At 47.8% G+C, this 25,021-nt stretch overlaps 1 protein-coding gene and 1 non-coding gene across 7 annotated transcripts; one reads left to right on the top strand and one right to left on the bottom strand.

Moving 5' to 3' along the window:
* Window positions 1–9,721: 9,721 nt before the first annotated feature.
* LOC134366318 (small nucleolar RNA SNORD104) lies at window positions 9,722–9,791 on the bottom strand. Its single transcript, XR_010022295.1, has one exon. It is a non-coding gene; the product is annotated as a small nucleolar RNA SNORD104 (small nucleolar RNA).
* Window positions 9,792–12,842: 3,051 nt separating this feature from the next.
* ATOSB (atos homolog B) lies at window positions 12,843–24,699 on the top strand. 6 transcript variants are annotated; one of them, XM_063082503.1, is made up of 9 exons: window positions 12,843–12,922; window positions 20,436–20,579; window positions 20,827–21,796; window positions 22,037–22,095; window positions 22,287–22,392; window positions 22,518–22,676; window positions 22,840–22,908; window positions 22,992–23,167; window positions 23,476–24,699. In XM_063082503.1, the coding sequence occupies exons 3-9, from the start codon at window positions 20,903–20,905 to the stop codon at window positions 23,627–23,629; spliced, it is 1,617 nt and encodes a 538-aa protein (XP_062938573.1). In that variant the 5' UTR covers window positions 12,843–12,922; window positions 20,436–20,579; window positions 20,827–20,902; the 3' UTR covers window positions 23,630–24,699. The 6 variants fall into 6 exon arrangements, with proteins under 6 accessions (XP_062938573.1, XP_062938571.1, XP_062938575.1 ...); XM_063082501.1 differs by lacking the exon at window positions 12,843–12,922 and adding an exon at window positions 13,275–13,361; XM_063082505.1 differs by lacking the exon at window positions 12,843–12,922 and adding an exon at window positions 13,311–13,373.
* Window positions 24,700–25,021: the final 322 nt, after the last annotated feature.

The raw sequence follows: 25,021 nt of genomic DNA on the forward strand, positions 1-25,021 counted from the left end.
CTTTTTTTCTTCCTAAAAGCAGGAGACAAAAATCCCTGTATGGAAGTTGTCTTCCCTATACCAGAAGGCAAATAACATTGTTATCATCAAGGACAGGAAGTTGGGACCAAGAGACATCTATACAAACAAACCTTGTTCAACTAACTTTTATCTTCTAGTCACTTCTCCACCCAATTAACTCCCTAGCCCAAGACCCTCTGCCTTCTCATTTTCAGAATTTACTATTCTTTGTCCAGTTTGGGATATAAATGTTCAACTCTGTGTCTTTTGGTCTTCATTTCCTTATGAATTCTCCTGTGTCACATAAAACTTATACTAAATTTAAAAAAAAAAATTTTTAATGTGATGACTGGTAAGGGGATCTTAACCCTTGACTTGGTGTTGTCAGCACCACACTCATACAGTGAGTGAACCGGCCATCCCTATATGGGATCCAAACCCTTGGCCTTGGTATTATCAGTACCACACTCTCCTGAGTGAGCCATGGGCCAGACCCAAACTTATACTAAATTTGTATGCATTTTTCCTCTTAATGTCTTACATCAATTTAATTCTCAGGTCCAGACAAAATCCCTAATACAGTAGAGGTTAAATTTTGCTTCTCCTGTAGTTAACTGGCACTGATCAAAGTTAGATTCCTAGCCTCCCACAAAGGCTGGAAGACAAGGGCTCTATTTTCAGGTGTTGACTGAAACAAATAGTAAGTTCTTCTGGCAGCCTTCAGTTTTCTCAGGCATGCACTTTATGAGGGCCTAGGGTCATCCTAGGGATGAAGTCTTGAGCTGTTAGAAATTATGTTAGTGTTGTTCAAGTCTTTATAAGCCAAGGTTGGAGAGGGCTCAGAAGAGCCTGACGAGAGTTTGATCAAGGAGAAAAATCTTTGGCATTACTACATATTGAATGCTACAGAGATTCTTTCTTTCTTTTTTTTGGTGGCTGGCCAGTAAGGGGACCCTTGACCTTGGTCTTATAACACCACGAGATCCCAACTGAGCTAACCAGCCAGTGTGAGATTTCTTTTTAATAACTTTATTGAGTTACAATTTGTATACCATAAAATTCACGTTTTAAGTGTATAATTCAATGATTTTTAGTAAATTTACAGAGTTGTACAACCATCAACACAATCCAATTTTGGAACATTTCCATTGCCCCCCAAAAAGGTCTCTCGTGCCTATTTTATTTTATTTTATTTTTTATTTTATTTTTTTTTTATTTTTTAAAAGATGACCGGTAAGGGGATCTTAACCCTTGACTTGGTGTTGTCAGCACCACGCTCACCCAGTGAGCAAACCGGCCATCCCTATATAGGATCCGAACCCGCGGCCTCGGCGCTCCCAGCGCCACACTCTCCCGAGTGAGCCACGGGCTCGGCCCTTCTCGTGCCTATTTGCAGTCACTCTCTGTTCCCATCCCCAGCCAACCACTAATCTACTCTCTGTATAGATTTGCTTTTCTGGACCTTTCATGTAAATGGAACTATATGGTATGTCTTTTTTGTCTGGCTTCATTCACTTAGCATAATGTTTTTGAGATTCATCCATGTTGCATCATTTATCAATACTTCATTCCTTTTTATTAATCGTGGTACAAAGAGAAATAATATTTGGTCTTTATCTCTGATTCCTGGCACAAATCTCCTAAAATCCTTGGAATCATAAAAAGGAATGAAATTCTGCCATTGGCAGCAACATGGGTGAACTTAGAGAAAATTATGTTAAGTGAAATAAGCCAAGTACAGAAAGAGAAATAGTGCATGTCTTCACTCATTAGTGAGATTTGAAGAAAAAAAAGAAAAAAGAAAGACACAATAATCACAATAACTCCTTGAACTTTAAAAAGGAGTGAATGGAACTGAGTTCACCAGAGACGGAAAAGGGGGTGGGAAAATGGGGTTAGGGAGAAATTGGTAAAGGGCCACAAAAAATGTTTAAGTTGTGTAATGATAAAAAATAAATAAATAAATAAATAAATAGGGCCAGCCCATGGATCACTTGGGAGAGTGTGGTGCTGACGGCACCAAGGCCATGGGTTTGAATCCCTATATAGGGATGGCAGGTTAGTTCAATTGGAAGAGCGTGGTGCTGACAACACTAAGTCAAGGGTTAAGATCCCCTTACCGGTCATCTTTTAAATAGATAAATAAATAAATAAATAAACCAGAAATCTTCTGCACAGCAAAAGAAATAATCAACAGAGTAAAGAGACAACCTACAGAATGAGAGAAACTATTTGCTAACTATGTATCTGACAAGGGGCTAATATTCACATTATATGAAGAACTCGAAAAATTCAGCAGCAAAAAACAAAAACAAAACAAAAACAAAAAAACAACAAAAAAAAACCCATGAATAATTTGATTTAAAAAAATAGCAAAAACGGGGCCGGCCTGTGGCTCACTCGGTAGAGTGCGGTGCTGATAACACCAAGGCCACGAGTTCGGATCCTATATAGGGATGGCCGGTTTGCTCACTGGCTGAGCATGGTGCTGACAACACCAAGCCAAGGGTTGAGATCCCCTTACCGGTCATCTTTTTAAAAAAAAAAAAAAAAAAAATAGCAAAAGACCTGAATAGACATTTTTGAAAAAAAGACATAGAAATGGCCAACAGGTATACAAAAAATGTTCAACATCACTAATCATAAAGGAAACGCAAATTAAAACCACAATGAGATATCATTTCACTCCAGTCAGAATGACAGTTATCAAAAAGGCAGAAAACAACAAATGCTGGCAAGGATACAGAGAAAAGGGAACTCTCATACACTGTTGATGGGATGTAAATTAGTACAGCCATTATGGAAAACAATATGAAGTTTCCTCAAAAAAATCAAAAATATCTGCTTTCTCTGTTTCCATGGCTTGCAATGTGAGACCCCTGAGTCTCTGTCACTGTCACCAGATGAACTTTGGACTTTCTTGCCTCAGATATATTTTTCAGGTGTCCTCCTTGGACCACACCAACCATAAAGCTCCTCTACGTGCACCATGCTTGGTCTGACACTTCACAGTACTCTCCTGGACAGGCTCTTAGGTCAGAGCCAGCAGGCCAGGGCTCAGGGCCACCAGACATGGCCCCAACCTCAGCTCATCCATGCACCACTGGGGGGTTGTGGAATCTCATTCCGGCCCCTGCCCACCTGCCACAGGCTGGAAACACCAAGCCTATGTCAGCAGAACAAGATGACTTCGCTCCTTCTCCTTCCCCTCGTACGAGCATTTGAGGGTTAGGTCTTTCTTGTCTTAATCCATTGGCTTTTATCCCTTTTTCCCTAATGTTAATAATTTTTTTAAAAAATCAAAAATAGAACTACCTTATGATCCAGCCATCACACTACTTTTTTTTTTTTTTAAAGATGACCGGTAAGGGGATCCTAACCCTTGGCTTGGTGTTGTCAGCACCACGTTCAGCCCATGAGCAAACCAGCCATCCCTATATAGGATCCGAACCCATGGCCTTGGTGTTATCAGCACCACACTCTCCCGAGTGAGCCACGGGCTGGCCCTCAGCCATCATACTACTGAGTATATATCCAAAGGAAATGAAATCAGTATGTTGAAGACACACCTGCACTCCCATGCTTATTGCAGCACTATTCACAATAGCCAAGAGACAGAATCAACCTAAATGTCCATCAACAGATGAATGAATAAAAAAAAGTGGTATATATACACAATGAAATACTATTCAGCTATAAAAAAGAGTGAAATTCTGTCATTTGCCACAAAATGGATGGATCTGGAGACCATTAAGTTAAATGAAGTAAACCAGGTGCAGAAAGACAAATACCATAGGATCTCATTCATACATGGAATCTAAAAAAAGTGGTTCTCATAGAAGTAGAGAGTAAAATGGTGATTACCAGAGGATGGGAAGTGGAGTGGGGAGAAGGGCAGGGGAAGAAGTTGGTCAATGGGTACAATTTATTACTGAGTATGCATTAACAGATAACATGCATGTAAGACAGCCTGAAAATGACTACAAAGTTAGGACAAAATCTCACATAATTTATACAGCAAAGCAGAAGAAAGAACAATATCTCCTCAAGAGACAAAGGACTGCACTTCTTGAAAATCTCCTGTATATCTTGCAAGAGATCCCTGTTTACATATCTAGAGATCATTTGGCATACAGTCTTGGAGATATTGCAAAAACTGGAGACTTGGCTTAATGCCTAGGGAGATTTATCTTTATTCTAAAAGTTAGAGTAAGAACTCAGACTTATTACATGAGCACAAGTTCATGGAAACATAGAATTAAAAGATAATACAAATCTTTCCATGAACTTTTTGAGGTACCCTTGTTTCTCCAAGAAAACACTCTAAGAAAGGGAAGAAGGGAAATGGTCTCTTTGCTCTTTATAAACGGAGAAAATCATTTTCATTTACCCTTAAATTTCCAATGTCAGGGCCTACGCGTAGCTCACTTGGGAGAGTGTGGTGCTGTAGCTCACTCGGGAGAGTGTGGTGCTGATAACACCAAGGCCACGGGATCAGATCCCTATATAGGGATGGCCGGTTGCTCACTGCGTGAGCGTGGTGCTGACAACACCAAGTCAAGGGTTAAGATCCCCTTACCGGTCATCTTTAAAAAAAAAAAAAAAAAAAAGGGTGGGGGCTGAGCCGGTGGCGCACTGGGAGAGTGCGGCACTGGGAGCGCAGCGACGCTTCCACCGCGGGTTCGGATCCTATATAGGAATGGCCGGTGAGTGCCGGTCACGAAAAAGACAAAAATAAAAAATTAAAATTAAAATTAAAATTAAAAAAAAGTGCCAGTCACAAAAAAGACAAAAATAAAAAATTTAAATTTAAATTTAAAAAAAGATGACCGGTAAGGGGATCTTAACCCTTGACTTGGTGTTGTCAGCACCACGCTCTCCCAAGTGAGCTAACTGGCCATTCCTATATGGGATCCGAACCCGTGGCCTTGGTGTTATCAGCACCACACTCTCCCGAGTGAGCCACGGGCCGGCCCTTACCGGTCATCTTTAAAAAAAAAAAAATTTCCAATGTCCTCAGCTGTCTAAGCAACTGTTATCACCAAAGGGCAAATAGTCTTAACCAAGTTTATTTTCTTGGACATATTTTTTGGCTGCTATTATCAAGCATTTCTTTGGGGCTAGGGGTACCGGGGAACACTAAGATGGGATTCTTTAATTGCCCAAACCATTCTGAGCCCTAAACTGGTGTTCACTGGGGTTCAGATGCAAATGACAAAGGGAATGCTTGTACTTTACAGCTTTACAGCCTGGTCCCTGCAGGCTAGTGGCCTGTAATTCCAAATCATGGGAGGGACCAACAGGCGGGTGTCAGATGTTTTCTTAGAAGATGACCGGTAAGGGGATCTTAACCCTTGACTTAGTGTTATCAGCACCACATTCTCCCGCGTGAGCCATGAGCCGGGCCTTCCTCATACCTTTCAAAACCTTTCCTGAGGCAAAACTGAGGCCTCCTTAGTGACACATATTTTTAATTCTCCCACTTCTTTGAGACACTGTTCTTTAACAGAAAGATAAAAAGCAAGTCAGCATTATCTCAAAACAAAGGACATTAAACTGGCTTGTAAATATTAAATGTTCTTTTTCCTTATTGCAATGTGTAGCCTATCTTCTGGGAAAGGAGACACACAGATCTTAAAGAAATTTGCTTTAAAACAGTAAATAATACCTCAATGGTCTGTTATTTTCTTTCCCCCAAAAAGGCACATCTCTGCAAGACTGGAGTCAGTGGGCTTAGGGACCCATAAAGAAGTGTTTTTGTTTAAATCCCCCAACCAGCCAGCCACCAAAAAAAAAGGGGTGGGAGTGGTTTCTCATGGATTTTGTCTTCAATAACAACAACCCTTTTCATATGCAAATATAAGCTGCCAGAGGAAATGTGTGTGGAGAAATTTTTGGCATTGCGAATAGAGAGATGGGGGTGGAATCATGAGAGAAAGGGTTAAAAATATTTCGGGAGAGCTGAAGGACTTTTAAGAATATTTCAAGAACTGGGATGTCCAAATACTCAATTTTAAATTGTTTGTATAGGTACATTTTCACCTCTTACATTATCTCAAAGCTTCAGTAAAGCCTGCTGCTCACACAAATGCCTCCCGTAAGAGGTTTTGGGGAAAAATAAAGAATTCTATGTCTAGGTTACAGAAAAGCAAAAGAAAGAACAGCTGAAAGAGGTAAACTACTGGTGATTTGCAAATTCAGCAATGGCCAGCAAGAATGGTCAGGAGAAATCAAGCTCTTCCTCAACTCTAGAATTCACAGAAGGCTCTAGGCCATCACACTAGACGCATTTAATGTGGGATAAAGTACTTGATGAAGTTTTATTTAATCTCAAAAGAAAGGGTGACCCCCACTGACATCTCTGTTACAATAGAAACAGAGAAAATTTATTTCTTTACAGAGATTCTGATTCTATCTACAAAAGCAGGAAGGCTCTTTGAGTGGGCCCTGTGCACAGACAAAAGTTTACACAATCTCTTCTCTAAAGGACAAGCTGCAAATAAACTGTACAAAAACACCTGTCCTTTGAGACACAAGTCAAAGTTTCCCAAGAACTTTGACAATACCACGGCCTAGCAATATGGACAAAAGGAGAGGAAGTGGCTGTCAGGAGGGGCTGAAGGCTAATCCACAGTGCAAAATGCTTATGAGTTCAGAGGGTGTGACAGGAGAAATCCTAAAAAGAAAGTCCAAATTCAATTCCCATCTTTATGAACCTGGATAGCTGGGCAAACCCCGTTACCCAGTGACAGGTAATCCCAACTGGCAACAAGAGAACAGCTACTGATTCTAAGAGCCTAAATACACAAAGAGCTCCCAATGAGGGCTGAGGGGGGAGGTACTGGGTGTATGGGGTGTGGAGTGTGGGGGTAGTAGGGGGGAGGAACTCAGGACTGACACAGCCCTGCTTAGTGGTCAAGGCACCACCATGAGGAGCTCTCTGGCACAGACCAAGGCCCACCCCCACCCCAAACACACATGTACATATACACACGGTCTAGGGCCCCTCTCCTCCTAACCTACTGTTTCTCAGGCTCATTTTCCTCCTCAAACTGTTCAATACAGATGTGAAGTAGAGCCCTAACTCTCTGTGTACAACCTGTGTTCTTCTTCCTCCACCAACTCCAAACCTTGTCCCAGATATCAGCTAGCTCTATATGCCAAAAGAGTTCCAAATCTGTATCTTCAGTTCAGACTTCTCTCTTGTTGCTTTGTGTTGCTTCGCCCCCCCACAGATTTGTCACCCCTCTTCCCCTGGGTGATGGAGATGCAAAAGATTACTCAAAGCCCATCTCTTCTGAGCAGTGAGAGACCCTGAAGCAGTTAATCTCCCGCCAGAATCCTCAAGCAAGAGGCGCCGCTTCCTTGGGAAATTAACCCCAAATTGGGGTTCTCTTCCTGCATTTATTTTCCAGACCAGGAAGTTACAGGAAGAGAACATAGGTGGGGTTATAGTTTAACAATATAGGCTGGTAACTTTCAGTGAAACAAGCCAGATAACATTCCAGTAAGGCAATTAAGTGATCTTACAGCAATTTCTCAGTATCTTTACATAACAATCAGTAACTAGTCTGTCCTTGAGCCAGCAACCTTGCTGTGTCACAAATCTTTATCTTACACCAGAGACTTTACAGCCTGAGGAAAATTTCCAGTCCTCCACAAGGTCAATATTTGAAACTGCAAGGCTTTGGAAAACCAGGCCCTGTGAAGTACATATGCTTTAAGAATCCTCTACACTCTCTTCAGCTTCAGACCCATATGTCCAATAAAGTAGACTGCTAGATTTCTCTACCTGAGTATCATTCAGGTACCTCAATCACAAGCATGTAAAAAGTTGAAACTTGGGCCGGCCCCGTGGCTCATTTGGGAGAGTGCGGCACTGGTAGCACGGAGGCTGCGGGTTCGGATCCTATATAGGGAGGGCCGGTGTGCTCACTTGGCTGAGCGTCGTGCAGACAACACCTTGCTGGGGCTTGCAATCCCCTTATCGGTCCAAAAAAAAAAAAAAAAAAGTTGAAACTATGAGAGATGGCTGGTTTCTCAGTCAGTTAGAGCAAAGTGTTGTAACACCAAGGTTAAGGTGAGGAAGGAATAGAATAGGGGCATGCCCCAGTGAGGCTGCTCATAAATATTCAGGCTGAATCAACAGGAGGCTGCGCACTAGGCGGGACAGGAGAGGAAGTGGTTGGCCATTAGGAGTTTGCAGGTGGAGGGCTGGCCAGTGGCTCACTCCGGAGAGTGTGGTGCTGGTAACACCAAGGCCACAGGTTCAGATCCCTATATAGGGATGGCCAGTTAGCTTGCTTGGGAGAGCGTGGGGCTGACAACACCAAGCCAGGGGTTAAGATCCCCTTACCAGTCATCTTTTAAAAATAAAAAAAAAGGAGTTTGGGGCCGGCCCGTGGCTCACTCAGGAGAGTGCGTTGCTGATAACACCAAGGCCCCGGGTTCGGATCCCATATACGGATGGCCAGTTTGCTCAATGGCTGAGTGTGGTGCTGACAACACCAAGTCAAGGGTTAAGATCCCCTTACCGGTCATCTTTTAAAAAAAAAAAAAAGGAGTTTGCAGGTGGGATGGAGAGGGTGGAGAAGGTCAGGGGCGTGTGCCTCTCTCTGGCAGAGATGCCTGTGCACTTTGGCGCCTACCATCACTTGGTAAAAAAAAGCCCTATCACCTTCCATTTCTGTGTCTCTCTCTTCCTTTCTTTTTGCTGGTGCCATGAAAAATTCTTTTTTCAAGTACCAAGAACTCGGATATGCGGCCCAGTAGCAAAGCGTTTGGATCCCAGTACGGGCCAGCCAACTCCCTCCCACCTCCCCCGCAAAAGTTAAAACCACTTAAATGTCTTAAAACATATATTCTACTTGTTGACCCAGAAATTTTACTTGGCAAAAGAAAATCTTCCTCAATGTCTTCTAAAAGAACAGTCTGCTTAGAGTCACCAAATTATTATTATTATTATTATTATTTTTTTGGTAAAGATGACTGGTAAGGGGATCTTAACCCTTGACTTGGTGTTGTCAGCACCACACTCTCCCAAGTAAGGTAACCAGCCATCCCTATATAGGGATCCAAACCTGTGGCCTTGGTGTTATCAGCACCACACTCTCCCAAGTGAGCCATGGGCCAGCCCTAGAGTCACCAAATTATTATTCCTTTGGGCCTGAAATAAAAAGATTACTATAAAGTTCTACAACCCCTTTACTTAACAAAGCAATGTTAACATTATTTGTAACAGCAAAAAACTAGAAACAACCTAAATGTTTTGGTTTTGTCTGCAGCTTTAATGCAATCCCAATCAAAATCCTGTAGGTAGAAAGGTAGGGGGTTGTATGTGTGTGAAAATTGACAAGGTAATCTTAAAATGTATTTGGAAATGGGCCAAGAGAGTAAATTTAATCTTACAATCTCAAAGTCGAAGGATGTACACTACCAGATGTCAAGATTTATTACAAAATTATACCGTAAGACAATAAGGTAATGGTACAAGGATGGATAAATTAACCCATGGAACAGAGGGTCCAGAAACAGACCCACATATTACAGATACTTGTTTTATGAAAAAGGAGACACACTACAGAGCAGTAGGGAGTAGGATTGCTTTGTTAACAAAAATCATACAACACTTGGAAATGCTGCAAAGATAAGGCAAGGATTAATTATCCAAGGCAATATTTTTTTGTTTGACTCATCTGTATATGACTTTATTTATTTTCCAGCTCAGACTCCAGTTCTCATCACCCACGTCAGCAGTTTAACCCTTGATTTAATTGGGACGTTATCACAACAAGCCACCTGCCCCCAACCCTGCTCCTGGGTCCCATTCATTGGGGCTGCCCAGCCACATGGCCTAGCATAGGAGCATACCTCATCTCCCCAGCCTTACAATCACCAAAAAGTTTTGCTTATCACTAATTAAAGGTTGAAACTTTGTGAAGTCACATGTTAATCTGTAGATTTTTTTTTTTTTTTTTTTTCCTAAAAGATGACCAGTAAGGGGATCTTAACCCTTGACTTGGTGTTGTCTGCACCATGCTCTCCCAAGTGAGCTAACCGGCCATCTCTATATAGGGATCCGAACCCATGGCCTTGGTGTTATCAGCACCACACTCTCCCACAGGCTGGCACTTAATCTGTAGATTTTTGTCATAATAATGTAAAGGATTTCTGATCAGTAGAAAAAATTATGGTGTTACTGTCCTATAAAACATTAACCAGTTTGATCTAATCTAACAGTCATATTCTAACATTCTTTTTTCAAATGTCCATAAATACCTATGATAGTTAATTTTATATGTCGACTTGACTGGCTCACAGGGTGTCCAGATATTTGGCAAACATTATTCTGGGTGTGTTTGTGAGGTTGTTTCTAGATTAACATTTGAACCAGTAGAAAGAAGATTGCCTCCCTCTCATGTGGGTGGGCTTCATCTGATTAGTTGAAGGCTTGAATAGAACAGAGGCTGAGTAAAAGAGAATTTCTCTCTGGCTGACTGCCTTCAAGCTGGGACATTGGTCTTTTTTTTTTTTTTTCCTGCCTTCAGACTTGAACTGAAACATTGGCTCTTCCTGGTCTTGAGCCTGCTGGCTTCCAGACTGAAACTACACCATTGGTTCTCCTGGTCCTCAGGTGTTTGGACTGGGACTGATACTACACCATTGGTTCTTATGGGTCTCCAGTTTGTTGGCTGCACATCTTGGGACTTGTCAGCCTCCATAATCACATGAGTCATTTCCTATTCATTCTCTCTTCATATATATTTATATGTATGTATATAAACTTTTTGAAGTTTATGTATGTATACACATACACACATTTCCAAAAGTTTGTGGAAAATAGAATTAAAAGATAATATATATCTTTCTATAAACCTTTTGAAGTACCCTCATATATAAAATATCCTATTGGTTCTGTTTCTCTGGAGAACCCCCAACTAATGCAATATCTAATTTCCTCAAATGCTCTTTGAACATGCTTTACCATACTGCTTGTTCCCTCATTAATGAGTTAAATAAATCTTTGACATATGTTCATTCTATATTCACATAATAATCTTGTTTTTAACTTATTGAAAATTGTACTTTAACAGTGTTTTCAACAAAAGGTAAAGGATCTATTGGATAACCATAATGGGGAAAAATGAACCTTGATCCCCACCTCACACCCTACACAAAATCTATTCCAGATGACTTATAAAAGGTAAAATAATAAAGCTCTAGACAGTTATATATGAGAATATATTCATTACCTTTGTGTAGGCAAAGATTTCTCAAACAGGGTACAAAAATCATTAACCATAAACAAGATAAATTCAACCTCTATTCATTGAAAGACATCATTAAGAGAACAACAAGACAAGCTATAGAGTGAAAAAAGATACATGCAATAGGTTTCTCTAACAAAAGAATCATATCAAAAACATCCAAAAAGCTCCTACAAATAGATAGGAAAAAGAAAACCAAATGGAAAAATGGGCCAAGGACCTGATTGGCAAGTCACAAAAGAAGATAACCAGGGCTGGCTGGTTAGCTCAGTTGGTTAGAGAATGGTGCTGATAACATCAAGATCCAGGGTTCGATTCCTGTACTGGCCAGCCACCAAAAAAACACAAACAAACAAAAAAGAAGGTAACATGAGAAAAGGTGCCTGACTTCACTAAAAATCAGGGAAACGCAATTAAAGCCTCAGTGAGATACCTCTATGTATACACTAGAATACCTGAAATTTAAAAGGCTAGCATCAAGAGTTGGCAAGGATGTGGAGGAACTACACCTCTCATATATTACTGTAGGAGTTTGGACTGTTACAATCTCCTCAGAAAACCTTTTGGCAATATCTACTGAAGTTGAACATATACATAAACAAAAACCTCCTAACTTTACTCTCTCTAGGATTATATAGATATTTGTATCACTGTATGAACAAGTTCCTTAAAGGCAGAGAAAATGCTTTTTTCCTTCCTTTTTTGCCCCTAGCACACCATTGGCATTGAGTAAACCAGTTTAAGTCAAACTACTTACATAAAGAAAGTCACAGAGCCTAAAGAATCTGAGACTTCTAGAGAACTTGATCAAGTCCGACCCACCCCACCACTCCTAAGTGGTCACAGATAGGCAGTGAGCCCAGGCTCACCCTGTTCTGCAAGTGTCCTGTGCCGCCATCTATTGGTATCTGGGAAGCATCGACTGCCCCTGCTGTATCTCCCCGGGGTAGGTTGGGGAGGAGAGGACTCAAAGAGCTAATTAAATGCCAGAATATATGTAACTGTCACATAGTTCACTCGATGCCTGTACAAGGCAAAAGCCCTACTTTTCTCCAGCGATTGCAGGCTGTCCTAACCCCGTATCCACACTTATTATCGTAAAATTCACAGACCTCCTCGCTGACCCACCTCAACAGGTACAGATCTGGCTCCTACTGCCCATCCCAGAATCCAGGCCCGCCCGCACAGCGTAGTCTTCAGAAACCGATCAATCCCACAAACCTGATACCCCACCGCCCAGATTCTTCCATTTTCACAGATCCCTGAGATTCCTTGCACTACTTTGCAAACCCCACACACCTCCCCCATCAGAGCAAATGCACATGCCAATCTAGACGTCCCTACAAAGAGGCTCAGGTTCCGCAGGCAACTCACACCAGCGCGAAAGCCTACAGATCCCTGGCCCGGCTCGTAGCCCTCAGGCTTGCGCTTTGGCCATGGCTCCAGCTCCCCACCCCCGCCCCGGTCCGATAAGTTTAGGCTCGCTGCCGGCCAGCCGAGGCCCCGCCCTTCTAGACCTGTCATCACAGAAGCCGCACGTGGCTGGGGTGGGACCTCAGGCGACCTGCAGCCATCACTTTGTCTCCTCCGTCATCCATTGGGGCCGCCACCGCCAATCAGAGCCAGCGGATCCGGGCTGGAGCGCCAGCGCCGGGGTGAGACTTGCTGGAGAATGGGCGGGGCGAGGAGAGGCTCTGAGATTAGAGGGAGCTCACGGGGGGAGGGGGCCTGGCAGGGGTTCCGCCAGGCTGGAATCCCAAGGGGCGGTTCCTGGTGGAAGGCTGAGAGACCAGAAGAGGGCGGGGAGCAGGGAAAGCTGAGGATCCTGGGGAAACGCAAAGAGGACGAGAAGGGGGCGGAGTCACCGAGGCGGGGCTTGGGCTATAGGGGAGGAGCCCGCGTAATTAAAGAAACGAGGAAAGGGGACAAGTCGGGGGAAGGTGGGAGGTGGGTCAAGGGAGAGGGTGGGCGGCGCGTTGCGGGGGCGGGGCTCGGACCGAGGGGGCGAGGTTTGCAGGCCGAGGCTGCAGCTAGGGCTAAGTAACTGCCCTAATCTACACCTACTCAAGTGCAACGGGACCCACGGAACTACAGGTGTGGGGCGTGGTACGCGTGGAAGAAGGGACAAGGACGGGGTGCGCTTGGGCAGACATGAGGAGGTGGGGGGTACCGTTAGGGATGAAGGAATCGAGACTGCTGTGCAGCGGGGATCAGTTGGGGCTCAATATGTGGACAGGGAGGTTCATTCTACGGGGGCCCTTGTGAGGGAAGGGTGGGAGTCTTTGTGGTGGTGGGAGGCACAATATGAGGGGGCGGTGTCGCTGTCTGATGTGGAGGATTGGAGACGATACATTAGGGGGGGGATTTAGAGGCGCTTTGGGGGAATGGGAGCTGTGTAATGAAGAAGGGCTGGTGGTCCAGAGTGTGGGAGTGTCGGAGAGGCGTTGGGGCTGTGGGCACCGTGTGAGGGGAAGAGGTTTTAGGTCCCAACCGAGAAAGGAGTACTCCTAGTACTTTGAGAAAGTAACAGTTTAGGGCATTGTAGGGACTCCAAGAAGACATTTTGTTCTGTGTTCTAGGAATGAGGGTGATGGAATTAGTGGGATGAAGAAGCCAGTCTGTGGTGCTTCTTGCTGCTCAGTTCCTAACTCCACCTTCTGGCCTGGGCACTCTTAGAGAGGAGCCAAGCTCCGCTTATCACCATGGCTTATGTGTCTGTCTCCTCAGTCTACTCTGGATCTGTCTGGTTGAGACTGTGGTTTCTTCTCCTAGCTGGTGTCCCTAGGGACCCTTCCCCCACTTGGTTCCTGTCAACCCCCCACCCTAGTTCCTGTTCCTCCCAGAAGCCTGCCTTGGTCTCTGTCTCCCCCCTCCCCCGCCCTTTGCCCTGCCCTTATACTCTGGGTGTGCTCATTTCCCACTTCCTTCCTCGCCCTGGGCTTGGCCTGGTCCTTGCCCGTCTAGGAGCTGTGGGCTGCCCTGGACTTTGTACTCAATGACCAGAGACCCCGGTAACCAGCAGCAAGACTCAGACCCCACCCTCACTACCACCAAGGTCTCTCCCAACAGACCCCTAAGTAACTGGTAGCCACATTTTAACACTTGCCACAAACTGATTTTCCCCACCTTTGTCCCGCCCCTGGATGGGAAATCCTAAGGCTCTCCAAAGTTCTGAGCTTCTGTGGGAGGGGGAGGTGGTGAGGAATATTCAGGGGCTTTGATCTACGTTTTGAGAGGTGAGCCAATATTGTAAGCCAAACCCAGGAAAGGATGTGAGGTTCCAGCCTTAGCTAGGGGAGGAGGAGGGAGTGGTGGTTCCCCACACTTATGGCTTGGAAGCTGACTGAGAATAGGACCCAGTGCTCTTGGAGGCTCCTCTGGTTCCCTGAGGGGACTTGATGTTGTGCCAGAGTTCTTTTTGCCCCTGGGCTGGCTGGGAGAGGGTGGGAAAGGCCTGAGCTTCTCACAGTGGCTGAATGAGTGTAACGCTTGCTGAAAGGGGCCCCAAGCCAGCATCCTCACACAACCACCCAGTAGCTGAGAGACTGGCTGGGGAGGGGGTTGGTGCTGAGGCCAGACAAAGCCCTGGGGTAGGGTGGGGTAATGGAGGGCAGGCTGAAGCCTTTTGAGGAGGAGCTGATTGCTATGGCAACACATCTTCCCAGACGTCTCTCAGAGAGGGCGGGCCTAGGGCAAACTCACTCCAGCTTCCTCAGGACTGGGACGAGTTTGGTTTGAGTGGGTGGGGCATGAAGAGAAAGAACGTCAATTTGCTGTACTGAGGCTGCAGTATACAGCTTTTCTACTTTGGTGCAAGCATCAGGGCATTCAGATGCTTGGGTCCATCCTCTGGAATGGATATGAGCAAACAACAGCCATCAGAATTATAGCCGTACAAGGGCCGAGTTGTAGAAGCCCTCAGTGGTCATTGTTTATGCAAACCCCCCATTTTACAGATTTGGAAATTTATGTTCAAAGAGACTGTGATTCTCCAGGTCTCACAGTGAAAGAGCAGGAGTTAAGATCCAGGCTTCCTGATTGTTTTTCACTCAGCTGCCCAGGGCCTGTTGTTTTCTTCAGCCAATGTTTATTGAGCACCTATCATGCCAGGCACTGATGTTGACTCTGGGAATATGAGCATGAACAAAACAAAGTTGCTGCTCTCATGGAGCTTTCATTCTAATAAGGGGAGAAAGAAATTGTGTGTGTGGTGTGTGTGTGTGGTGTGTGTGTGTGTGTGTGTGTGTGTGTGTGTGTGTGAGAGAGAGAGAGAGAGAGAGAGCAAGTCAACTGGTGATAACTTATAAAAAAATAATAAAGCAGAGTAAAAGTTTAGGGCAGCTAGGCCTCTCAGTTGTACCATGTTGCTTTCCCAGGGCACATTGAGGTCTGGAACATCTTTCTTTGATCATTCTCCCTGCATTATCTCCCCTGATGTTTGTAGGTAACTAAGGCCATGGCCTAGAGTAGTGGCAGTAAGATAGAAAACAATGGGGTGCTAAGGGATTATTCCTTTCCTACAGGTGTTCTGTGTCTCTACCTGTCTTCCCAGTAAGCTTTTACTAAAGCAAGTAGACTCTTACATTGGTACTCTGCAATTTTGTTCAGGGTGTTGAAGATTTCCTTTATCCTGTTCCTTACCATTAGGGAACCAGCAAGGAAGTCAGTACAAGGGAACTGGGTTCTTTTTGAGGGTTTTCCCCCTAGTCTGGGGTAAGGTGAAAGGAGCCTAGAAGAACTGTTATTTACTTATCCCTCCTAAGTCTAGAGCACAAGGAAGCAATAGGGGGAGGGGAGCCTCTTTTCACCATCCACTGATAACCTCAAGGCCGTGGCGGGGGAGGGGGCAGCAACATAGGCAAGGCAGAAACAAAGACCTTGGGCTTTCTGTGGCCTCTGAACTATGGAAGAATGGGCTTTCTCTTTTTTGGCTCTGGTGTTTGCCTCCTGCTTCTGTGGATGACTGGGAGAAAAAAACCTAACTTCCAAACTGTCTGACTTGCCCACAAATGCAGAGGGCAAGCTAGACAGGGCTATTTATCTTAGGTTGCCTCTAGAGCAGGCCTTCTAAAAAGTGTCTTTGAATGACTATCCTGGTCATTTAAAGGACAGGAGGACAGTGGTTAGGGATGCTGGTTCTCCTGACACTTGATTTGGCTGAGCCTGGGCTGGGCCTGGGGCCCAGTGACTCAGGGGGAGTGTGGGGAGTTTCGAGGGAGCTGTGAGTCATGTGGGTGAGCTCCCATGAGTTGAGCCCACAAGAGTCCAGCCGGCAAGAGTTGGGCTCATTTCCCCAACTCTGGGCAGAAGCCCTTCTATGGTGCTCTGCCTCCTTGAACAGGGGCTTGTGAGTAGAAACAGTGATGGCAAAAGGGAGGGGGCAAACTGATCTTAGAATGGGGTTGCAAAGACACAAAGAATAATGCCTGAGTCCCTGAAATTAAAATGTATCTCTAACTCAGGAGCCCCTGGGGCCTCTCTAACTAAAGCAAAAGAACATCAATATAGAGTAAGAGAAGAAAGAATACCATTTCTCATCTTGGAAGGAGATACGGTACCTCTTCAGGCTTTTTTTCTTCTGCTCTGGCATGAACAAAGCTTCCTGGCTTCCAACAGTCCTCTAGCTCTGGAGCTCTGGTTTGGTAGGTGGGGAGAGATGAATAGGAGTGGGGATATATATGGTCTGGTATGGGAAAAGCAGTTAGGGGTTGTCAACTGTGTCTATGAAAGCCCTGGGGGCTTTCTATTAACCGGCTACGGAAGCGGTAGGGCGGGGTAGGATGTGGAGTGAGATGTGGGAGGCCTACGCCTTTGAAAGGGTTAAATGGCAGGGCAGAGAGTTGCTTTGGACTCAGGCAAATGAAGGGTTAAGGAGGTGGGCGGGGCGACCTTGGGTAGGCCTGCCCCCTTGTGGACCAATAGGCGTGCGTCTCTTGGAGGGGGTGTGCCTCACACTCGAGGTCGCAGGGAGGCTGGCCTCCTATGGGCCAATGATCATGGTCTCTGCCCAGGGAGGGCGTGGTTTGAGGGGGGCGTGGCGGCCGTGGCCGCAGCGGCGGGGGTGATGGGGCGCTGGGCGGGGCGGGCGGCCCCATCAGCTGGTAGGAAATGGCCTGTGAGTCAGAGGGGTACCGGAGTCGGCGGTGCGGAGTCGGCGGTGCGGAGCCGGGGCGGCCCCGGGGAGGGACCATCGCGGGGAGGGACCATCGGGGGGAGGGGCTCAGCAGTGGCTGGGGGGCTGCGGGCGCCAGAGCTCGTTAGTGTTGCACACGAAGCTGAACAGAGAAGAACCTAGCAGAGCAGGGCTCAGCCTGAGCCACCCTTTGTCTGGGTTGGGGGCCCGTGGCAGGGAGGACCGGGGATCCGAGGGGAGGGACCGGGACGGGACGGAAGGGCCCGGAGAAGCGGCCACCGCAGCGGAGCCAATTTGGGAGCGGGGTGAGTGTGTGCTGGGGGAAAGAGCAAATCTCCAAAGCTCCAGTAGGGTATGGGGCCTGTCCCATGCTGTGGGGAGGGGTGAGAAAGGACCTGGGAGACTAAGCAAGGGGTAGGGGATCGCCCAGAACAAGGAGTCTGGGAGCTAAGGTGAGTGTGCTGGGCTTAGTTTGGAGGGGCTGCTGAAGTCTGCTTCCTGTCTGCTGAGGGTGGAGGGCTCTATCTAGGCTGGGGGCCGAAGGGTAGGTGAGAAGGCTTCCTACCCACGGTAGTGGTCCATGGAAACAGCCCCACTAGCTCATGTGGAACGTGTGTAAGGACAAAATGTAGAGCAGCTGGCAGCAGTTTTCTCCACACAAGATGAGAATGGAAAGCACATGGATAGGTATTCTCCTTCCTGTCACTCTCCTTGATCAGAGTAAAATGGATGTCTTTAATACTGAAGGGAAAGAGAGAATGAGCCTGGGAACTTGTACCTATATCAACATCCACCTCACCCACCTCCCAGGCCTAGCAGGTGTCCGAGGGTATAGACCTCATGGTATTCTGGGGCTTGTTGTTTTTGCTGGCCTTGCTCCCTTGGCATGTTGGGAGCTGTAGTCCTTGCCAGTCACAGCCTGGCACAGCTGTTTGATGCCAGCTGTTGCCTGCCGCCTGCATGGAGTGTGAGGTTTGGCCTGCCCCACCCTGCCCCCCTGCAGTCCTGCTCCATGAGTCAGCTTGAAGCCATGGTCTAGAGCCAGACTACCTGGGTAGCAGGGGAGAGAGTCTTAGAATGTCTCATTGATGGGGCAGGAACTGAGAAGGCTCTGGGGTTAATGAGCAGATGCTAGGCATACTGGGATCAAGCAGGTCATCATGTCATTGCCTGGCTTCCCCAGGGCAAGGGCTCAAGAGGACGAATGGTATGACCTGGAAGTGGGGGTGCTAAGGAAAAGGCCCTTCCTGAATCAGTATGGCTTGGGTGGAGGAAAGAAGGGGTAGAGATGAATGCAGGTTGTACCCTCTGACAACACTGCCATCGGTTTTCTGCCCTTTCCAGCCACCCCACCCACCGCAGGGATCCAGATTTTTTTTTAGGGATTCCAATTCTAATGAGAACTTTGTGAAATGGCAAAGTGTGAGACGCAATGATGGGAACTTGGTGTAGGAGAGGCTTTTCTGTCCCTAGGTATAAATCTCCTCTTTCTCCCTGTTCCCTACCCCCACTTCTGTTGTTGCTGATTGTCCCTTTACTGTTAATCTCAGCTTCTTTCATCCGGGGAGTTTTCTTCTGCACTGTCAGAACTGCTGCCCTGATCTCTAGGGCTTGTATTTTACTTACTTGAGCCCTGCTTACCCCTGTGCTTAGAGTTGGATGGAGGAGTGGGGCACAGACCTGTCCTCAGGAATTCTATGGACAGTCTATGAGATGCCTTATCCACAGGAGGGAGCAGAACTGTCACTGGGTTACAGGAAGTAGTGACATTGCCATAGGTAAGGTCTCAGAGGGAAAGATGTTCATGGTCAGGAATGGACAGAGCAGACTTTCTGGAGGGAATAGCATTTAGCCTAGCCAAGGAGGAAGAGTAGTGTTTGAGTAGACATACAGGGGGCACTCCTTGAAAGGGAAAAGGCATTGTGGATAGAAGGCAGCCCAGGCTCCTACCCAAAGAAGAAGCCTGACTGTGGACCTTCAACTTGACATTCCCCTCACCCTCGTATGGGCTCTTGAGGGTGGAGTAAAGAATATCTTGTGCCCTGGCAGAAAAGCAGTGGTTTGGGTTTTTGGATGTTGGATTTGGGTGTGAGCACTGGGGGAAGGGTATGGAGAGGTACTCCTAGTTGCTTCCAGTTGACTGACTGCCGCTGCCTTATCTCTACTTTGCAGGGCCTGTGGGGAGGGATAGGCCCTCGAAAGTGCCTTCTGGCAGTGTCCCTTCCCCTCCTCCCCACTTATTTTTGTTTGGATTTGTTGCTTCTCGTTAAAGAAACAGACTTCTGGGGGCAATTGGGAGTTCAAGGCTGAAGGGCCAGCTTTGAGGTGAGGTTTGTACCTCTGAACAGTGCTGATGGGGTGTGACTGTCTGCAAGACCTCTGCCCTTTGCTGTCTCCTGTGGCACTTGGGCATTGTGCAATTCGGTGGCCTTGAATAAGAACTGAATTCTCAGGACTGGCCCATGGCTCACTTGGGAGAGTGTGGTGCTGACAAGATCCCCTTACCGGTCATTTTTTTGAAAGAAAACAAAAAAAAGAACTGAATTCTTGCCTTGGCCACCTCTTGGCTGGCATGTTCTCATGGATCTTGGGGGTATCTCATCCCCCCTCCCATTCAGGGCAGGAGTCCCCAAGATGGTGGCTCTCACAAGTAGTCATCCTGCCTCAACTTACTTCTTTGTTTTTAATTTTTATTTATTTATTTATTTATTTTTTGGCAGCTGGCCCATACAGGGATCTGAACCGTGACCTTGGTATTGTAACACCATGATCTAATCAACTGAGCTAACTGGCCAGCCCTGCCTCAACTTACTTCTCACATCCTTATTACATTGAGCCAAGACCTGCATCACTGACTCGTTAGCTAGCCCAGTTCTGCTGTCTGGGCCCTGGATCCCAAGCCTGCCCCTTCTATTTCTAAAGAGCTCTTTGCATGGGAGGAGGATGTCCTGGAGGGTACTCCCTTAGCCCACAGTTGGGGAGGGGTCTTACCCCTGCCTCCAGGGATCCCTGGCTTATGTCTGTTCTCTCCTCAGGGTCCAGCTGAGCCCAGGAGCTGCACGGAATGGTGGCAGTCACCTTGCCAGTGCAGCGGGCATGGACCAGACTGCAAGCTAGGGGAGAAAGGCATCAGTCAGGAAGAGGGGACATACAGCTAGGCTTGAGGCCTCTTCATCGGGGTAAGTGCCAGGGAGAGGGAGGGGGGAGAGTAGGTCTAGTAAGAAGCCTGAGCTAAACATGTCACCCTCTCAGGAGTTCTGAGAGTAGCCATTATATTCCATTAGTCCATCCTGGGATTTGGACACCTTCATACCCAGGGAGCCCCCAAGGTCACCTCTTCAGGTCAGGGGAGGGTCTGAAACTCATTTGAAAGAAAGAAGAGTCATTGATTCCCATGACCACCTTTTCTTCTCTTGTCTTGCACAGATGTCCCCAGGCCTCCCAGCCCAGGCCCAGCATAAAGGCCGTGTGGGGGGGCCCCCCTGACCCAAGTGGGGGCTTCATGCGCCACGTGCAGGCGGAGTCGTCTCCATCCTCAGAGCCAGAGGCTGGCCCTTCCCAGCCTCCAGTCAGGCAGGGGGCCCTCCAGGGTGGCCTGCTCATGGGCTACAGCCCAGCAGGGGGGGTGACATCCCCCGGGGTCTACCAGGTATCCATCTTTTCCCCTCTAGCTGGTGCCTCTGAACCTCATAGGGCCCTGAAGCGGCCAGCCCCGCCCACTGAGGGTCCCCGGGAGCTGAAGAGAGGCCCTGGGCTAGGGGCCAGAGAGGGATTACCCCCTGAAGAACCATCTACTGTAGGGCTATTGGGCCCAGAGGGATTGGGGCTGGGACTGGGTGTGGCCAGCCAACATTTCTCCCATCGTGGCCTCTGTGTTGTGGAACAGGGAGGTAGTGCCACCTCACCTTGGACTTCAGGGTCCCGGAGTCCCCCCTGGCCCCCATCAAATGCTTCCTGCAATACTTTGCACACCAGAGACTGGGCTTCCCCAGAACCAGGGGGACAGGGGTCCCTAGGGGAGTCCCCAGGGCCAGCCCCTTCAGGCCAGCTGCACACACTTGACACTGATTTGCACAGTCTTGCACAAATAGGGGGCAAGAGCCCAGTGGCTGGGGTGGGCAATGGGGGCAGCCCCTGGCCTAGGGAAGCCCCTGGCACTGCCAATGGGCACAGTCCCGAGCACACACCCCCTGGCCCTGGACCTCCAGGCCCCTGCCCCACCAAGCGAAGGCTGCTTCCTGCTGGAGAAGCCCTGGATGTCAGCTCTGAGGATGAGGGGCCAGCCCCTCGGAGGCGCCGGGGAAGCCTGGGCCACCCTCCTGCTGCCAACAGTTCTGATGCCAAAGCCACACCCTTCTGGAGCCACCTGCTGCCCAGGCCCAAGGAGCCTGTTTTGGTAAGACAGTAGAGGAGCTCACCTACTGTTTTTCTTTTTTCTTTTTCTTTTTGGCAGCTGGCTGGTACGGGGATTGAAACCCTTGACCATGTGCTATAATCATCTACTCTTAAGAAGATATTTGTGTGGGTGAAGGTGGAGGCCTGGGGGGATTTTCCTTTGAGAGCTTGTGATGAGCCCCTGCCCCAAAACATACCTGGTTTTCTCCCAATCTCTTTTTCTAATCTTTTCTCTCCATAGGACCCAACAGACTGCAATCCCATGGGGAGGAGGCTGAAAGGTGCCCGTCGCCTGAAGCTGTAAGTGACCTCCTTCTCCATCTACCCTGTCCCTGAGAATGGGGGCAGAAATCTGTAATCCTTTTCCAACATCACATTATGGGACCCCAGGACAGGTGACTTAGGTAGTGGGAAAGGGTGGGGCCCAAGGACATGAGCAGGAATCTCAGAATACCTCAAGCCAACCCACTGTGTGTCCCCTCCCCTACCAGGAGCTCCCTTCGAAGCCTCCGGAAGGGGCCAGGCCTGCTGAGCCCCCCCAGTGCCTCCCCTGTTCCTACCCCTGCTGTCAGCCGTACCCTGCTGGGCAACTTTGAGGTAGCTCCCCTTGGGCTCTGTGATTTGGGGGTCCTGGGAGGAGTGGGATGGTGGAATGTGACTTGGATGGATAAAGAGAAGAACTGGCATCTCACTCATAATGTGTTTTTCCACCCTAACCCTAGGAATCATTGCTGCGAGGACGCTTTGCACCATCTGGCCATATTGAGGGCTTCACAGCAGAGATTGGAGCTAGTGGGTCCTACTGTCCCCAGCATGTCACGCTGCCCGTCACTGTCACCTTCTTTGATGTTTCTGAGCAAAATGCCCCGGCCCCCTTCCTGGTATGACCTGACCCCAATCCAAAGTCAGCTCGTCAAGAGGATGAGGGTTTGAGGGCAGGGGCAGGGACAGGTTCAGAGTGAGAGATGATGGAGAGGGACAAGTATTCAGGGTTCAGAGTTCTCTTAGTCCCCACCTTGGCTGATGGCTCCATGGCCTTCCCAGGGCGTCGTGGACCTGAACCCCCTGGGGAGGAAGGGTTACAGCGTGCCCAAGATGGGCACCATCCAAGTGGTGAGTTTGCCCTGTGGGAATGGGAGTGGGGAGAGAGGAAAACAGCCCCTAGGACCTACCAACCTTGACTGTCCTGCCCCTAGACCTTATTTAACCCCAACCAGACTGTGGTGAAGATGTTCCTTGTGACCTTTGACTTCTCGGACATGCCTGCTGCCCACATGACCTTCTTGCGCCATCGCCTCTTTTTGGTGCCTGTGGGTGAGGAGGGAAATGCTAGCCCCACCCGCCGCCTCCTCTGCTACTTGCTGCACCTCAGGTAACAGGGCCCAGGGACAGTGGGAGAGGTCCAGGCATCCCTTCTCCAGGTATCCCTTCCCTGAATAAGATCTCTCCATGCTTCCCTACTGTCTGGATTCTTACTTTGTTTTTTTTAAAAAGATGACCGGTAAGGGGATCTTAACCCTTGACTTGGTGTTGTCAGCACCACGCTCAGCCAGTGAGCAAACCGGCCATCCCTATATGGGATCCGAACCCGGGGCCTTGGTGTTATTAGCACCGCACTCTCCCGAGTGAGCCACGGGGCCGGTCCTGGATTCTTACTTTGATTACAATGTCTTCCCCCAGGTTCCGGAGCTCCCGCTCAGGCCGCTTAAGCCTGCATGGAGATATCCGCCTGCTTTTTTCCCGCCGGAGCCTGGAGCTGGACACAGGGCTCCCCTATGAACTGCAGGCTGTGACTGAGGCCCCTCACAATCCACGTTATTCACCTTTGCCCTGATTGCCAGCACTCTGAACCCATATGGGCCAATGGCCTGCCCATACTGCTCCATCTTGGACAGAGTAAACGTGGAGAAATGGCGAGAGACCCTTCAGGCTTGAATTAAAGCCCTTACCATGCTCATGCCCAAATTGATTTTTGGGTGTTTAAAGCTTGTGATCCTTACCACACCCTGCCCTACTCTGGGTACGCCACGTGCCTGTCCCCTCGCTTGGATTTCCCAGGCCCACTTAGGTAGTAGGGAGGAACCGGAGCTACCCTGAGGTGTCCCAATTTCCCAGGCAAGTCATGCCAGCGTTGCCTCCCTGTCCTGGGCAGGGGCTACTTATTATTTTATTTATTTTTAATTTATAATTTATTCAAATTGGATTGCCTTGGTAACCCCCAAGAACTGATTATTGGCATCACCCACTCTTCCGTTCCCACTCTCAGATATTGCCCCAACCTCAGGAGTTGAAGAGGCTGATGTCGGGGTAGAGGGAAAACTGCTCTCCCTCAGCCAAGGGCAGAGGGGATATTCCAGAGGGACTGAGTGACTAGCCAAAAACTCAGCTTCCCCTGTCCTTCCTTTTTCCCTTCACTTCCCCTACCCTGTGAACCCTTGTCTAAAAGCCAACTTATATGTATGTGTGTATACAAGTTTGTGCTTGTGTGGTGTGTGTGTGAGAGAAAGAGCGTGCATGCATGCACACACACAGGGGTTTACCACCTCTCATCTAGGGCTCCAGACTCCAGTTATCTCTATCCTCCTGCCTGTGTCTCCTTGCTTTAGGGTCCTGACTGAGGAAGGTGTCTAGGGGGGGCAGAGTCAGGGCCAAGGATTGGCATGCCTCCTCTCACCTGGCCAGACTCTGACCCACCTACCTCAGCTGGGGTTAGGGGCACCCCTCAAACTCAGTCATGTGGTTCCCAACTACCCCATTTCCCACTCCAGACTCTGACCCAGCCTCAACCCTGACTCCTGGGGCTAGGCTGAGAGGAACAAGCATTTTCTGAAACTTGAAAAAACAAAAACAGGAAAAAATTGTACCTGGTACTTTTTTTTTTTTTTTTTAGAAAAAATAAAAGAATAAATTCTTGTCTGGAAACTTGAGCTAAGCTCTACTTTTTCTGTTGGGGAGTGGATGTGTAAAGGAGGATGGATGGCCTAACTGGAACTGGGACTCTGCCCTATCTCAGAGAGTAGGTAACAGTCCTAAGCCATGAGATCTTAAGCTAGGCCCTGCTGATTCTTGGGGCCCCCATCTTGCTCTTTTCAGATAATGAGGGGGTTTGGGGTGGTATGTAAGGTTCAGCCATAGAAGCTGAACTCTCTGAATGTGGATCTGGATTCTTATACTGGTTCTGTTAATGACTTTAGCCCCTCAGAACTTCAGTGCCCTCGTGTAAAAT

Source organism: Cynocephalus volans, chromosome 17, assembly GCF_027409185.1.
Source record: "Cynocephalus volans isolate mCynVol1 chromosome 17, mCynVol1.pri, whole genome shotgun sequence".
Classification (NCBI taxonomy): Eukaryota; Metazoa; Chordata; class Mammalia; order Dermoptera; family Cynocephalidae; genus Cynocephalus; species Cynocephalus volans.

Coding starts and splice junctions, on each gene's coding strand:
- ATOSB (XM_063082503.1), top strand. CDS start 20,903: ATGCGCCACGTGCAGGCGGAGTCGTCTCCATCCTCAGAGCCAGAGGCT. Junction 22,096..22,286: donor GGTGCCCGTCGCCTGAAGCT/GTAAGTGACCTC, acceptor CTCCCCTACCAG/GAGCTCCCTTCGAAGCCTCC. Junction 22,677..22,839: donor ATGCCCCGGCCCCCTTCCTG/GTATGACCTGAC, acceptor TGGCCTTCCCAG/GGCGTCGTGGACCTGAACCC.